This window comes from Bubalus bubalis, chromosome 3 (assembly GCF_019923935.1).
Source record: "Bubalus bubalis isolate 160015118507 breed Murrah chromosome 3, NDDB_SH_1, whole genome shotgun sequence".
Lineage (NCBI taxonomy): Eukaryota > Metazoa > Chordata > Mammalia > Artiodactyla > Bovidae > Bubalus > Bubalus bubalis.
The window spans coordinates 29,523,365-29,536,826 of NC_059159.1; the positions used below are offsets into that span (position 1 = coordinate 29,523,365).

The 13,462-nt window shown below is 47.2% G+C and overlaps 1 protein-coding gene across 11 annotated transcripts in view; it reads left to right on the forward strand.

Moving 5' to 3' along the window:
- Positions 1-13,462, forward strand: part of SPECC1 (sperm antigen with calponin homology and coiled-coil domains 1) — a 252,437-nt gene that overhangs the window by 137,128 nt on the left and 101,847 nt on the right. For all 11 annotated transcript variants that reach the window (XM_025278981.3, XM_025278979.3, XM_025278978.3 and 8 more), the window contains one exon: positions 4,907-6,483. In XM_025278981.3, coding sequence (XP_025134766.3) covers positions 4,907-6,483 — 1,577 coding nt within the window. The remainder of the gene's footprint in view (positions 1-4,906; positions 6,484-13,462) is intronic.

Sequence of the window (13,462 nt, forward strand, 5' to 3'; positions counted from 1 at the left end):
CTGCTGGTCCTTTTGCCTTCAGTCTTTCCCATGTTGCTACAAATGGCATTATTTTGTTCTTTTTTATGGCCAAGTAATATTCCATTGTATATATACACATGGGGCTTCCCTGATAGCTCAGTTGGTGAAGAATCCACCTGCAATGCAGGAGACCCCTGTTCGATTCCTGTGTCGGGAAGATCTGCTGGAGAAGGGATAGGCTACCCACTCCAGTATTCTTGGGTTTCCCTTGTGGGTCAGGTGGTAAAGAATCCACCTGCAATGTGGAGACCTGGGTTTGATCCCTGGGTTAGGAAGATCCCCTGGAGAAGGGAACGGCTACCCACTCCATTATTCTGGCCTGGAGAATTCCATGGACTGTGGGGTCGCAAAGAGTTGGACACGCTGAGTCACTTTGACTTTCATATACGCTATTCTTTATCCAGTCATCTGTTGATGGACATTTAGGTTGTTTCCATGCCTTGGCTCTTGTGAATAGTGCTGCAGTGAACACTGGGTGCATGTGTCTTTTAACTGAAGAGAATTGAGGATGTTTAAATGCTGGTTAGAAGGATCCAGTGGGAAGGGAATGACATTTCCACAAGTCACAGGTGTATTGGGGACCCTGGGGACACTGGCAAGAGCTCAGTGAGGGTTGTGGGGAGCAGAAAGGTGCAAATGATGAGTACGGTTGGCTGTGGCTGGTATGCGTGACCTTGAAACCACAGGAAGAAGTTTGACGGGAAATACATACAGAGTCTGGAATAGAAAATGAGGCTTACTTAAGGGATATGGATCCAGAACATCTTACAGGTGGGGGAGGCTGGAACCAGAAAGACCTGTGAGAATGTTTCAGAAATTTCAATGGAACGTTCCAAGGACCTGGACTAGAGTCAGACTGAAAGGAAAGGAAAAACATGGAGACCCTCTCAAAGCTAATTAATACATCTGGGTGACTGCCTGGCTGGTTACAAAAAGAAAGGAGGAAGGAGGCTTTAAATATGTTCTTCTCTGATGGGGGAAACTGAAAGATGGCTGGTACCACTGTCAGAATATTTTGTGACTGCAGAGAGCAAAGATTCTCAAAAATGAGCCACCAGCCAAGAGCGGAAATGGATGAGGAGTCCGGGGAGATTAGATTTGACAGTAAAGAAATTACTGGAATTTTCCAAGAAAAAGGTTACAAAAGGACTTCCCTGGTGGCTAAGACTCTGTGCTCCCAGTGCAGGGTGCCTGGGGTCCATCCCTGGTCAGGGAACTAAGACCCCCACATGCCGCAACTAAGACCTGGCACAGCCAAGTAAATAAAAATAAATATTTTTTTAAAGTGTATTATCTTATTTTTTTAAAAAGGTTATAAAGAGTTATAATACAGAATAACCTGGTAGTTTTAGAGTTTTAGAGATAGAATGAGCGAATCTGCTTGTGTTAGGAGACCAGGCAGGCAGCATGCAATCTGGTGAATTGTGTGTCTCTGTAGAGCAGGACTCGAATCCTCGGTGAATAAACGAAAGGTTAATGGTTTACTTCAGAATGCCACCCTTTCCCCCCACCTGACACACATCACACAGAGCAGCCCCAGGAACAGATTCTTTGGGTAAGATGAGGAAATCAGAAAGAGACTGAAAATGTTTTATCTTCAGCTCATGAGAACCACTGCTTAAAACCTTATCAATAATTTAAATGACTGCACTGTTGTTTATTTTAAACATGCTTTGTTCTATGGAAAGATTTTTTTCCCACCCCATTTTCTCTCTGTGTATTGTTATGATAGGATTTTTCCCTTTTTTTTTTTTAAGTTTTATTGGAGTGTAGTTGCTTTACAGTGTTGTGTCAGTTTCTGCTGTACAGCAAACTGAATCAGCCATTTGTATACATATATCCTATCTTTTTCAGATTTCCTTTGCACTTAGGTCACCATAGAGTAGTTCCCTGTGTTCCCTCTTTCTTACTTTGTGGCATAAATATAACGTAAAAAAGAATCAGGAGAACTACTCACTGTCGACCAGCTCAGCACTCCCTGTCCTACATGTCCTCTGCCCTCCTCCTCTCCCCTCCTTGTTCGTGTGTCTGTGACACACACTTTGATGCACCTGTGATCAGCCACAAGATAATACAGTTTCTCCTCTGGTTTGTGAAATGTAACATGTCAAACATGGTTTAAAAATATTATTGTATTAGGCAGAGCTTGCTTTTATTTTAACTTCTTACAGCCAGACAGCTATCCTCGGCACAAATAAACAGTGATCAGAAGAGGAAAGACGCAAGGGTGCCTGCCACGCCAGGCCCCGCCCATCAGCCTAGGCTCTAGCCACCCCGGCTGTCTCCCTGCTCAGCTTTCCTGGGCTGGGGAACCTGCCCAGGCTGAATGGCTCTGAGCTGACGCCTCTGAACTCAGTTCTTGAAGGAGACTGGGAGGAAGAACCCTTCTGGTTTATGACGTGGTAAGCTGGGGGACTGCACCCCCCACCCTGCCAATGGCCGTGATGGGATGTCTTGATGCAGAGGGGGAAGTATTACCACTTTAGTTTGGTCCAATGATGAATTTTAGCAGCACTCTCAACTTATGCTCAGCTAATGATAGTTTCTGAAAAGATGTGTCCAGAGATGGGAAGAGCCTTTTAAAGAAGGTAAGGAGGCAAGTACACTGATTGTCAAGTGATGATGAAGCAGCGAGAACCAAAAAAAGAACAGATGTTATGAAAGTACAGCTGGGTTGTGTGCTTTGTAATCCACAACTGGATATAATTCATAAATGGACTTGGGTTTGATGTCAACAAATTCCTAGTAGTTTAGATAAGGCATAAGTAACACCCAAGTGGCAGACAGACTGAGACTGTCAGCCAGAGGAAGCAGTGAAGCTGCCACTGCCACGATGGCAGAGGTGGGCTGCTGCTGTCCACATCATTCTTCCCAGTCAACAGACAGCTGAAAGGAGCCTTGCTTTAGTGGCATTATCAGGAATGCAGATGCCGTGACAGTAGGTCCTGGATATTCAGTGTTGCATGTCCTCACTATCATTAGGTTGAAACTTTAGTTATCCCTCAGTTTTCATTCCAGTCCTTGCCAAGGTTACTTCACTCCAGAAGACTGGTGTGATGAAAAGGTTTATTGCTTAGTGATTTCAGTCTTCACTTTACAAGGGCATTTAAACACATCTTTTCTTCACTGAGCATTTATTGTGGTGTACCGGAGGCACCAGGACACAGCCATGCATCACACATGTGTTACCGTGCTCTTAGCTTTCTAGTAACTTAATTTGGAAAGTGAAGTGAAGTCGCTTAGTCGTGTCCGACTCTTTGCAACCCCAAGGACTATAGCCTGCCAGGCTCCTCTGTCCATGGGATTTTCCAGGCAAGAGTGCTGGAGTGAGTTGCCATTGCCTTCTCCAGGGGATCTTCCTCATCCAGGGAACAAACCTGGGTCTCCAGCATTGTGGGCAGATGCTTTACCCTCTGAGCTACCAGGGAAGCCCTGGTAATTTGGAAAGGTTAACTTAAAAACCTGAGTCTTATTCTGTGTGACTACGACAGCTTAGCCTTCATCATGTCAGTGTTTTAGAGGCATCCGGCCGTCAGACACTCAGCAGTGTCCACCGTCTGCCTCCACATCACCCCCTCGGATTCCGGGGCACTGGGAGACAGTTACTCATGACTTAGTGGCTGTCTTGGCAGTGGGTTCAGAGCTGTTTCACCACAGTGGTTCCTGCTTCTGCCTCGGCTGGCTGGGGCCTCTGCCAGGCTGGGGATGTGTCCTTGCCCCCCACCCTCCCTACACAGCAGAGGCCTCCGGTCCACAGTCCATTGTTGTGTAACTTGCTGCAGTCGGCCTTGATTCATCGCACATCTTTGAGTTTGTGAGACGTGCAGATTTTTCATTTTATACTTTAACCTCCAAGGTGGGTTTCATTTTGGAGCATTTAGGAGACTGATGTCTGAGTTTTCACCCCTAGATTTTTTTTTTTTTTGACATTTTCCATAGTAAACAGTTTAAGTTAAAATTTAAAATGTAGTATAGGTGAAGGTTAAAAAATAACTGGGGTAGTATAGATGAAAATAAATTCCTTACCTTACATTTTCTGTCGTAAGTTCTAAATTCTGTATCATTTCCACATTATGTAAATCTGTTTGGCATTGAAAACCATACTGCAGATGAATGTGCTGGGCCCTCATCGTGTTGGTTCTTGTTTCTTTGTGAATACAAATGAGCACAGTATTCCCACTTTGTTAAAAACAATAGGTCATTGACTCAGATCAGCCTGTGCCTAGTACAATATTATTTGGGTCTTCTGATTTCTTCATGAAATTTGTTCAGTCAGAATGCAAATGATACATTTTTTGAGTGTTTATTTAAGAATTCACAGCGATCCTGTATTTTGCTTAGTTGCCAGAACTGTCAATTCAGTTATTACGTTTCAAGTTACAGAAAACCTAGTTTAAGGTGACTTATGAAAGGTGACTGTTGGCTTGTGTGGTTGGAGGGCCAGCCTCAGGGTGACTGACCCACAGCTCCGCAGCGCCACTAAGAGCTTGGTTCCTTCTTTCTTTGCATCCTCACCTTCCTCCTGCGGTGATGGTTGCCGGCCGTCCCCAGACTCACCCGCGACCAGTATGTTTAGACGCTCACCCAGGAACCTCTCTCCTAGTGTCTCGTTGACCTTGACTGTGGGGCTGGTGTGTGCTTTGAGCCAGCAGCTGTCGCTGGGGACAGGGTGATGCTGAGTAGCTCAGCATGGTGTCAGCTCTGCTGAAGCACAGGGCTGGGGGCAGGGGTTCAGAAGCCCCAGTTGGAGCTGGGTAGGTACTTCAGGGAGGATGCAATGGAGGAAGAGTGGCAGCCATGCTGCCCACGTGCCCTGAGAGCTGAAGTTACTGGGTTTCCTTCATAAAAGTGCTCGCTTTGTTTCACTGGTTTCTTCTCTCTTCAGGGGCCCTGACAGCCACCAAGAGGACAGGCATTCCTGCCCCTCGAGAACTTGCCGTCACTGTCTCGAGAGACAGAACTGTGCCACGCGGTCCCTCCAACTCAAGGAAAGTGACCACCAGCCCCACCTCTTCCAGCACGCCCACCCCCACCAAGCACGTGCGGGCTGCTCCCCCAAGACCCCGGCCGGAGCATGAAGGTGCAGAGAAGGCTGTGCTCGAGTCCCAGGTCCGGGAGCTCTTGGCAGAAGCTAAAGAGAAAGACAGTGAGATCAACAGGCTCCGAAGTGAACTCAAGAAATGGATGGAGAAACGGACTCAGGACAGTGAAGGCGGGGATGCTTTGGACTCCAGTGTGGACGGAGCATCAGTCTTGCCAGGTGACTCGGAACCTTTGATCCGAGCCCTTGAGGAGAAGAACAAGAGCTTCCAGAAAGAGCTCGCAGAGCTCGAGGAAGAAAACCGGGCCTTGAAAGAGAAACTGACTTATTTTGAGCATTCCCCAGATTCAGAGAGGGGAGCAAGTCACACCGGGGACAGCAGCTGCCCGACGTCCGTAACTCAGGAGTCCAGCTTCGGGAGCCCGACGGGGAATGAGGCGTTGGGTGAAATTGATGTGTACAGAAAAAACCCACATGAGGGTGCCCTGCGGACATCAGGCTCTTCCAGCAGTGATGTCACCAAGGCCTCCTTATCCCCGGATGCCTCTGACTTCGAACACATCCCAGCAGACACCCTGGGGCCCCTGTCCCCTGTTGGGAGCCTTGTCAAGAGCTCCAAGTGCTCGGCAGCTGGCAGCTCCCCGAACACAGCGAGCGAGCTGTCCTTGGCGTCCCTGGCAGAGAAGATCCACAGGATGGAGGAGAACCAGCACAGCACGGCCGAGGAGCTGCAGGCCACGCTGCAGGAGCTGTCTGACCAGCAGCAGATGGTGCAGGAGCTGACGGCTGAAAATGAGAAGCTGGCGGACGAGAAGACGCTCCTGGAAACGTCCTTCCGTCAGCACCGGGAGAGGGCGGAGCAGCTGAGCCAGGAGAATGAGAAGCTTATGACCCTCCTGCAGGAGCGTGTCAAGGGCGAGGAGCCTGGCGCCCAGGAAGGCAAGATCCTGGAGCTGGAACAGAAGTGCACAGAGATCCTGGAGCAGGGCCGCTTCGAGCGTGAGAAGCTGCTGAGCATCCAACAGCAGCTGACATGCCGCCTGCGCACCGTCGAGGAGGAGCACCGCAGTGCCTTGGAGCTGGTCCGGCACCTGCAGGAGGTGAATGGGGAGCTGACCACCCGCCTGGAGCTGGAGCGGCACAGCGGTGGCCCCACAGCTGAGATCCCAGCAGCTCGTCAGCTTCCCGTGGAAGGGCTCCAGGTAGAGAACGGGTCTTTGCAGGCCTCCCTGGAGAACGAGGAGCAGAAAACTGGAGGGGCCAGCCCCCTAGGGCCCATGGCTGAGGGCTGCGATGTCCAGGAAATGCTGACTGTGGCTCGAGCCGAGAAGGACCAGCTGGAACAGTCCTGCTCGGAGCTCAGGCAGGAGCTGCTGAAGGCACATGGGGAGGTGAAGCGCGTTTCAAGCCTGCTGGCCAAGGTAAGGAGCTTTCTCTCCGCTGGAGTTTGCTCATCCTTATCTGCTTGGCCCTCCTCGGCCTGAGAGGCACAGGGCACAGAGGACCAGGTACTCAATTACATTCACAATCCAGCACTCTAGCCTGAAGATCTGTCAGAGTCCACACAGACCAGGCATGCAGAAATGAGACACCCCAATTTCTGGCTACAGTAGCGGAATGTGTCATGGGGATACAGTGAGTCTGATGATGCAGGAATAAAGAACGTTGCAGAGGCCAGTCCGGAGTCCAGTCCCCAGGGGAGCACCTAGAATAACATGGGTAAGGGAGGGTAGTGCAGGAGGACTGCCTGGAAGAGGTGGCAGTAAGCCAAGTGTTGAAGAGTGAGTGATAGACATCCAGTTTCCTGGTTACCATGCTTTGGGCACCTAGGAACAGAAAACTAAAATCATCCTAAGTTTCCCCACCAAGTAATACAATTATATAACCACTATTTTGGCGTTTTCTTCCAGATGTACTAATGTATGTATATATCTGTTTATGTCACAAGTTAAAAAATCATTCTATACATACTAACTTTTAAAAAAATCTGATGTTTTGTGAGCACATTCTCATTGTTCACTATTCTTTGAAACATGATTTTGAAGGCCAGATAGTATGCTGTTCTAGAAATATTTCCTAGTACTTTATTGCTCACCTATTGTTGAACATTCATGTTTTTTTCCCAGTCTTTCGATAGTGTAAGTCATTTTTTATCTCTCTCTGATTATTTCCTTAGGAAAAATTCCTAGACATTGACTCACTATGTCAAGAGTTTGACTGTTTTAAAGACTTTGCATGCCTTGGCCAGATTGGCTGCCAGCAGCAAGACATAGGTGTAATCCCACCAATGGCGTGGGGGGTTCTGGACCTCTTGCTGACATTTGGTACCTAGCTTTTGGGTCATTCAGATCTGGTCTCCATTTCCTCTTTTCCCCTCCCCATTTCCACTCAGAAAGATCTTCCCCAACCCAAGATCAAGTAAATGATCACTATTTTCATTTTTTAAAAATAATGCTTTAATCAGCCTGGACTTTGTTCTCTGGTAAAGATTGCTGGTGATTGTATAATATTCTGCCCATCCTCAGAGCAGAGCAGCAGGTATAGATAGATGGCTTCCGATTTCCCAATTCCTCTGAGCTCTGGGTCTGATTTTGGGGTCCCTTGCTGAGAGGGACTGAAAACATCCTCCCACCTCATTTCAGGGGCTGTCACTCTCTTGATACAAATTACACCCTGAACTCCCAGAGGGTTTATCTCTCCTGCTTCATCTGCCTTAAGAATGGTCCCTTGCAACCTGATTCTCTGGTCATTAATGATATGGATGTCTTACAGGCTTTCTCTTCCTCTCATTTATTCGTTTTCAGCTGGGTTCGAGTATCTTCAGGCTTCCAGCTTCTCTGACCTCCACCTTATAATTTTGCTGGCAGCTGACTGTGTGATCGTACAAGCTGCCTGTGCACAGCTTCGTGGGGCCGGGGCAGGGGGGATCTTATTTCCACAGAATCTTCAAGCCTTAGCCTCCCGCCACTGCACACATGCCTTCCCTAGCTGGCCAGCACTGTGGCGTTGGACCACATCTTTGTTTTTCCAGATTATAATGCAGCCTAGGTCTACTCGTCAAGATTCCAGTCATTTGGGATCTTGATTTCAAGCTGGAGAATTTTTATAAGTCTTGGAACCTAGAAGTTTTAAAAGAAGACACTGATTTTTCTCTTCCCCTGAGGTTGACAACATGTAGGTAGAAATTCAGTTCCTCCTGCAAAACTCAGGCATTTCCTCCAATGGAGTAAGGGGGTTGTAAAAAAGCACTTGCCTGAGTGGCCAAGGAAAATGAGAGGTGACATGATTATTGTGTGACCAATGTTGTCACCAAGACAAAATGATTAGGGCAGTGACTGGCCACAAATGGCCAGAGCAGAATTTGAGAGAAGATGTGGCAGGTCAATGGCCCTGTCACTGTGACTGAAGACAGGACCCTACAGGGATGGAGAGACCTGGACCCTGGCTGAAATGACAGGTGGTCTGTGAGCATGACCAGCTGGTGCTTTGGACAGTGAGAACAAACCCTGGTGTCGGGGCCCCAGTCAGTGGATGTGCGCTCTGCTCCATAACCTGGAGTCTGGGGGTCGAGGCTGGTGGTGGGGTCCAGGTAGTGCAATGTTGCCGCTCCAGGCTGGCAGCTCTGAGACCCTCTCTGCCTTCCTGCTGGAGGTGCAGGCAAGCACGGTGCTTTCAGCATCTGGTCCCCACAGTCCCTACAGTCCTGTGGGAGAACCTTCCCTGGGTTCCCCCCCTTACACCTGGGCAGGACTGGGTCACACCCAGTGACCTGGTGACCCTCTCTCAGGTCACTTTCCCTGAGACTGCAGGATCACAGCCTGATTCCTGAACAAGTTAGGGGGTCTTAGTAAGAAGAGAAGGGGGAGTGGCCTCTGGGCAGGTGAAAGTACCGTTGGCCACAGCCAGCAGGACTCTGCTTGGTTGGTCACTTCCCCACCCCATCTGCTTTCCCCTCCAGCCCCTTCACTGCCCTCTGCCCCCTCTGCCAGGCCCAACCAGGCCCAGTTCTTGCCCTCAGGTATCTGGGGGGCCATGCCTGTCCCCCTTTCCCCCCCACAGGTCCTTTCTGAAGCTTTAGGTCTCAACCTCGGTGTTCCTTTTTCAGAGACGCTGACCCTCAGCTCCAGGAGGGCTATGGGCTTGTGGACCCAGGAGGCCACATCCTAGATGGGCTGGGACTTCTTGGCTAGCCCAGTGCCTTGATGGTGCTGAGTTGGGCCTGAGCTCCAGTCTCTTTCTTAAACTTGACTGCAGGACTGATTTCTGAAGCCTCTGGCCACCCCAGCATTTGTCTCCTTGTTGAGACCTTGGAAAGCACCTCAGGGAGCATCGCAGCCCCAGCCCAAAAGTGTCCCAGAGGGCCTCAGTGAGATACAGATGTTCGCCCTCTTCCTTGAGTTTTCCGACCCCATCTTTCTTTTTCCATAACAAAAGTGTAAACTGAATTAGCATATTCCCTCCCCTTTGGCAGAATAGCATTGTAAAAAAGATAGTGCAGATGGAAGCTGGCATGAATGAATCATGGCTCCATCAGAACAGGGGCAAGGATTCAGCAGAAGGGAATAACCAAGTTAGATGTAAAACAAACATAACAGAGACTTCCCTGGTGGTCCACTGGGTGAGAATCTGCCTGCCAGTGCAGGGGACACAGGTTTGATCCCTGGTCCTGGAAGATCCCACATGCCTTGGAGCAGCTGAGCCCTGACTCTAGGGCCTGAAAGTCATGACTATTGAAGCCCATGTACCCTAGAGCCTATGCTCTGCAACAAAAGAAGCCACTGCAGTGAGAAGCTTGCATACCACAACTAGAGAGTAGCCCCTGCTTGCTGCAACTAAGGCCTGAGCAAAGCAACGAAGACCCAGCACAGTCAAAAATAAAATTTTTTTTAAAACATCTGTCCAATGCACGGGATACAGGTTCAATACCTGATTGGGGAACTAAGGTCCCACATACCGAAGGGCAGCTAAGTCCACATGCTGCAACTAGAGAGAGCCTCTGGCAACAGCGAAGACCCAGCACAGCCAAAATTTTAAAAATGAAATTAAACACACACAGCAAGTTAACGCATACTCACTCATGTTACAGTTACTTAAGCCATCACAGTATGTACAGTCTTAACATGTGACAAATAGCTATGAAAAGAAGAGGAGCGAAAAGCAAAGGAGAAAAGGAAAGATATACCCATCTGAATGCAGAGTTCCAAAGACTAGCAAGGAGAGATAAGAAAACCTTCCTCAGTGATCAGTGCAGAGAAATAAAGGAAAACAATAGATGGGAAAGACTTGTGATCTCTTCAAGAAAATTAGAGATATCAAGGAAACATTTCATGCAAAGATGGGCTCAATAAAGGACAGAAATGGTATGGACCTAACAGAAGCAGAAGATATTAAGAAGAGGTGGCAAGAAAACACAAAAGAACTGTACAAAAAAGATCTTCACAACCCAGATAATCACAATGGTGTGATCACTCACCTAGAGCCAGACATCCTGGAATGTGAAGTCAAGTGGGCCTTCAGAAGCATCACTATGAACAAAGTTAATGGAGGTGATGGAATTTCAGTTGAGCTGTTTCAAATCCTAAAAGATGATGCTGTGAAAGTGCTGCACTCCATATGCCAGCAAATTTGGAAAACTCAGCAGTGGCCACAGGACTGGAAAAGGTCAGTTTTCATTCCAATCCCAAAGAAAGGCAATGCCAAAGAATGCTCAAACTACCGCACAATTGCACTCATCTCACACGCTAGTAAAATAATGCTCAAAATTCTCCAAGCCAGGCTTCAATAATACATGAACCATGAACTTCCAGATGTTCAAACTGGTTTTAGAAAAGGCAGAGGAACCAGAGATCAAATTACCAACATCTGCTGAATCATCAAAAAAGCAAGAGAGTTCCAGAAAAAACATCTATATCTGCTTTATTGACTATGCTAAAGCCTTTGACTGTGGATCACAATAAACTGTGGAAAATTCTGAAAGAGATGGAAATACCAGACCACCTGACATGCCTCTTAAGAAACCTGTATGCAGGTCAGGAAGCAACAGTTAGAACCGGACACGGAACAACAGACAGGTTCCAAATCGGGAAAGGAGTACATCAAGGCTGTATATTGTCATCCTGCGTATTTAACTTATATGCAGAGTACATCATGAGAAATGCTGGGCTGGAAGAAACACAAGATGGAATCAAGATTGCCGGGAGAAATATCAATAACCTCAGATATGCAGATGACACCACTCTTATGGCAGAAAGCGAAGAAGAACTAAAGAGCCTCTTGTTGGCTTAAAGCTCAACATTCAGAAAACTTGAGATCATGGCATCTGGCCCCATCACTTCACGGCAAATAGATGGGGAAACAGTGGAAACAGACTTTATTTTTTGGGCTCCAAAATCACTTCAGATGGTGATGGCAGGCATGAAATTAAAAGATCCTTACTCCTTGGCAGGAAAGTTATGACCAACCTAGACAGCATATTAAAAAGCAGAGACATTACTTTGCCAACAAAGGTCCATATAGTCAAGGCTATCATTTCTCCAGTATTCATGTATGGATGTGAGAGTTGGACTATAAAGAAAGCTGAGCGCTGAGGAATTGATGCTTTTGAACTATGGTGTTGGAGAAGACTCTTGAGAGTCCCTTGGACTGCAAGGAGATCCAACTAGTCCATCCTAAAGGTGATCAGTCCTGAATGTTCTTTGGAAGGACTGATGTTAAAGCTGGAACTCCAATACTTTGGCCACCTCATGCGAAGAGCTGACTCATTTGAAAAGACCCTGATGCTGGGAAAGACTGAAGGCAGGAGAAGAAGGGGACAACAGAGGATGAGATTGTTGGATGGTGTCACCGACTCAATGGACATGAGTTTGGGTGAACTCCGGGAGTTGTTGATGGACAGGGAGGCCTGGAGTGCTGCGATTCATGGGGTTGCAAAGAGTCGGACACAACTGAGTGACTGAACTGAACTGAACACGTGACTTCTTCTATGTGTTAAGCATCTGGTAAATGCTTGTTGAATAAATTGAATGAAGGAATGAATGTCAGAGAAACTTGCAGTGAATTAGGAGAGAAAGGCTGCTAAAATTATATCAATATGTTAAATAAAAGTTTATCATATTTTAATCATAACAACTACTATTCTAGTGCTTTATATGTGCCAGACACTCTTGGCGGCTTTACGTCATTTAATCTTACTTAATTGTCATAATTTTAGGGTACAGATACTGTTTTTATCTAGTTTTTTTTCCATTGACCCATCTCAGGGTTTGTTGAGGAAACTGAGGCAGGGAATGGTTAAGTTACTAGGCTTAGTTCATTAACTAATGAAGGCCAGAGGCTGACCCCAGAACTCTTCTTGGTTGGTTGTTCGTTTGTTTTTGAAGAGGCAAATTTTGTTGGACTTAATTTTCATCACCCTGTTTGCAGGGGTTCTTTTTTTGTTGTTTTGGGTTTTTTTTTTTTTTTTTTTTTTTTGCTGTACTATGCAGTGTGCAGGAATCTTAGTTCCCTGACCGGGGATCTAACCTGTGCCCCCTGTGGTGGAAGCAGAGTCTTAACCACTGGACCACTAGGGAAGTCCCATAATGGTTATTCTTCATCCCTGATTTATGCTGCTTCCTGGTTACATGAAAATAAAAAAGAGAGAGAAAACCATCTAAAGCAGACACATGGGCTTGAATACACAGCAGTCTTACAGCCAGAGCCTTTAGGTTTGATAGAAAGCAACCTGCCACATCTCGATGAACTAGGAAAGATGTTCTTGCTTGTCTACAGAGTAGAGAAATTCGCAGCGAAAACCTGACTCATCAAGACACATCCTCTTGTTTGATTTAGAACCTGAATCTTGAGGGGAGTCTGGGTTCACCAGATGTGTTGGTGGGGCAGGACAGCAGGAATGTCATGGAAAGACAATTGTAAGTTCTCACCCATCAAAGAAGTAACCAGTGGTTTGCAGTTTCTGGAGTGCACAGCAGCTGCTTGCAGTTGGGCTGGAGGAGACCATCAAGAGCTTTGAATTGTACCCTCAAGCCAGTAGGAGCCTCTGGAGTATTTTTTCACTACCAGCTTTATTGACATAGAATTCATTTAAAGTGTACAGGTAAGTGGTTTTTAGTATATCCACAGAGTTGTGCAGCCATCACCACAATCAGTTTTAGAACATTTTTATCATCTTGTACCCAGAAGAAAGGGTTTCCCAGGTGGCTCAGTGGTAAAGAAAACACCTGCCAATGCAGGAGACTCAGGTTTGATCCCTGATTCAGGAAGATGCCCTGGAGAAGGAAATGGCAACCCACCCCAGTGTTCTTGCCTGGAAGATTCCATGGACAGAGGAGTCTGGCAGGCTACAGTCCATGCAGGGTCTCTTTTCCTGGGGACAGGCGAATGACGATACCATTCCTCAGA